The sequence below is a fragment of the Corvus brachyrhynchos genome, unplaced genomic scaffold (genome assembly GCF_000691975.1).
Source record: "Corvus brachyrhynchos isolate BGI_N302 unplaced genomic scaffold, ASM69197v1 scaffold365, whole genome shotgun sequence".
In the NCBI taxonomy this organism is placed as follows: domain Eukaryota; kingdom Metazoa; phylum Chordata; class Aves; order Passeriformes; family Corvidae; genus Corvus; species Corvus brachyrhynchos.
The window spans coordinates 1,405,036-1,405,998 of record NW_008239544.1 but is presented as its reverse complement, the minus strand read 5'-3'; the positions used below and the strand labels follow the sequence as shown (position 1 = coordinate 1,405,998).

The 963-nt window shown below is 68.4% G+C and overlaps 1 protein-coding gene across 1 annotated transcript in view; it reads right to left on the bottom strand.

Moving 5' to 3' along the window:
* Positions 1 to 963, bottom strand: part of WWP2 (WW domain containing E3 ubiquitin protein ligase 2) — a 31,459-nt gene that overhangs the window by 28,753 nt on the left and 1,743 nt on the right. The window contains exons 2-3 of the mRNA XM_017741359.1: positions 369 to 516; positions 3 to 113 (exon numbers count right to left, since the gene is read on the bottom strand). Of these exons, the coding sequence (XP_017596848.1) occupies positions 3 to 113; positions 369 to 516 (259 nt within the window). The remainder of the gene's footprint in view (positions 1 to 2; positions 114 to 368; positions 517 to 963) is intronic.

The following is a 963-nucleotide window of genomic DNA, read 5'->3' as shown; positions in this document are numbered from 1 at the left end:
GCCTGCCTGTGAGCGGCGTGCCGAGGCTGATGGAGGCGGCGCCCAGCAGCTCGTTCCTCAGCGTGTGGCAGATCCACACCTTCAGCTCCAAGTGGCTCTGAGCCGTGACATTCCTGCAGAGACCAGGGAAGGGGGCTGTCACCGTGGCGTCATGCCTGCTCCATGCTTGGGGAGCAGGCAGTGCCAAAGGCAAGCAGCAGAGGAAGGTGGGCAAGGACATGGGGCAATGGGAGACCCCCCTCCCACTGCCCTCCCAGCCTGGCTGTCTCTGGCAGTGTCCTCATGCAAGGGACAAAGCTCTGTGACATTCAAGTGTCCCCAGAGGGGCACACAGGGCCAGCCCCACAGCAGGGGTCACATGGACTCACAGGGTGAGGACCTCGTTCCACAGCAGCTCAGAGACCCCCATCTGCTTCCCCGTCTTCTTGGTCTCGCTGGGCAGCCCGTCGCCGGCCACCTCCACGTAGCAGTTCATCCGTGTTGGGCGGCTCTGGGCCTTGGGCTTCACAGACACGACTGGGCAGGGACAGGCACAGGGTCAGGCAGCCCTGAGCCCCCCTGTCCCCTGCCCTCATCCCCCACCCCATCCCTGCCAGCCCGGGGTGCCATGACTCACAGCAGAGTTCTGGGAGAGGGGCAGTGGGGAGCAATGCTCCTGGTGGCAGCGATGGCTGGCACCAAGCCCTGACCATGCCCATCCCCAGCTTCACCCCTCCGAGGGTGGCAGGACTGTCACTGTCCCCACGGACACCTCCCGACCCCAGGGCACGGGGGCAAGGTGGGACGGGGCAGCCCCGGGCCAGCAGTGCCTGCGGAGGGGCAGAGCTGGGGACGTGGCTCCGAGGGGACGGGGCTCCGGGCGCCGGGAGCCATCTCGCGGCCACGGGAGCACCAGCGCGGCCCCAGCAGGGCCACGGAGCCACGTCCCCAAGGCCGCCGGGCGGGGGGAGAGGACGAGCCCGG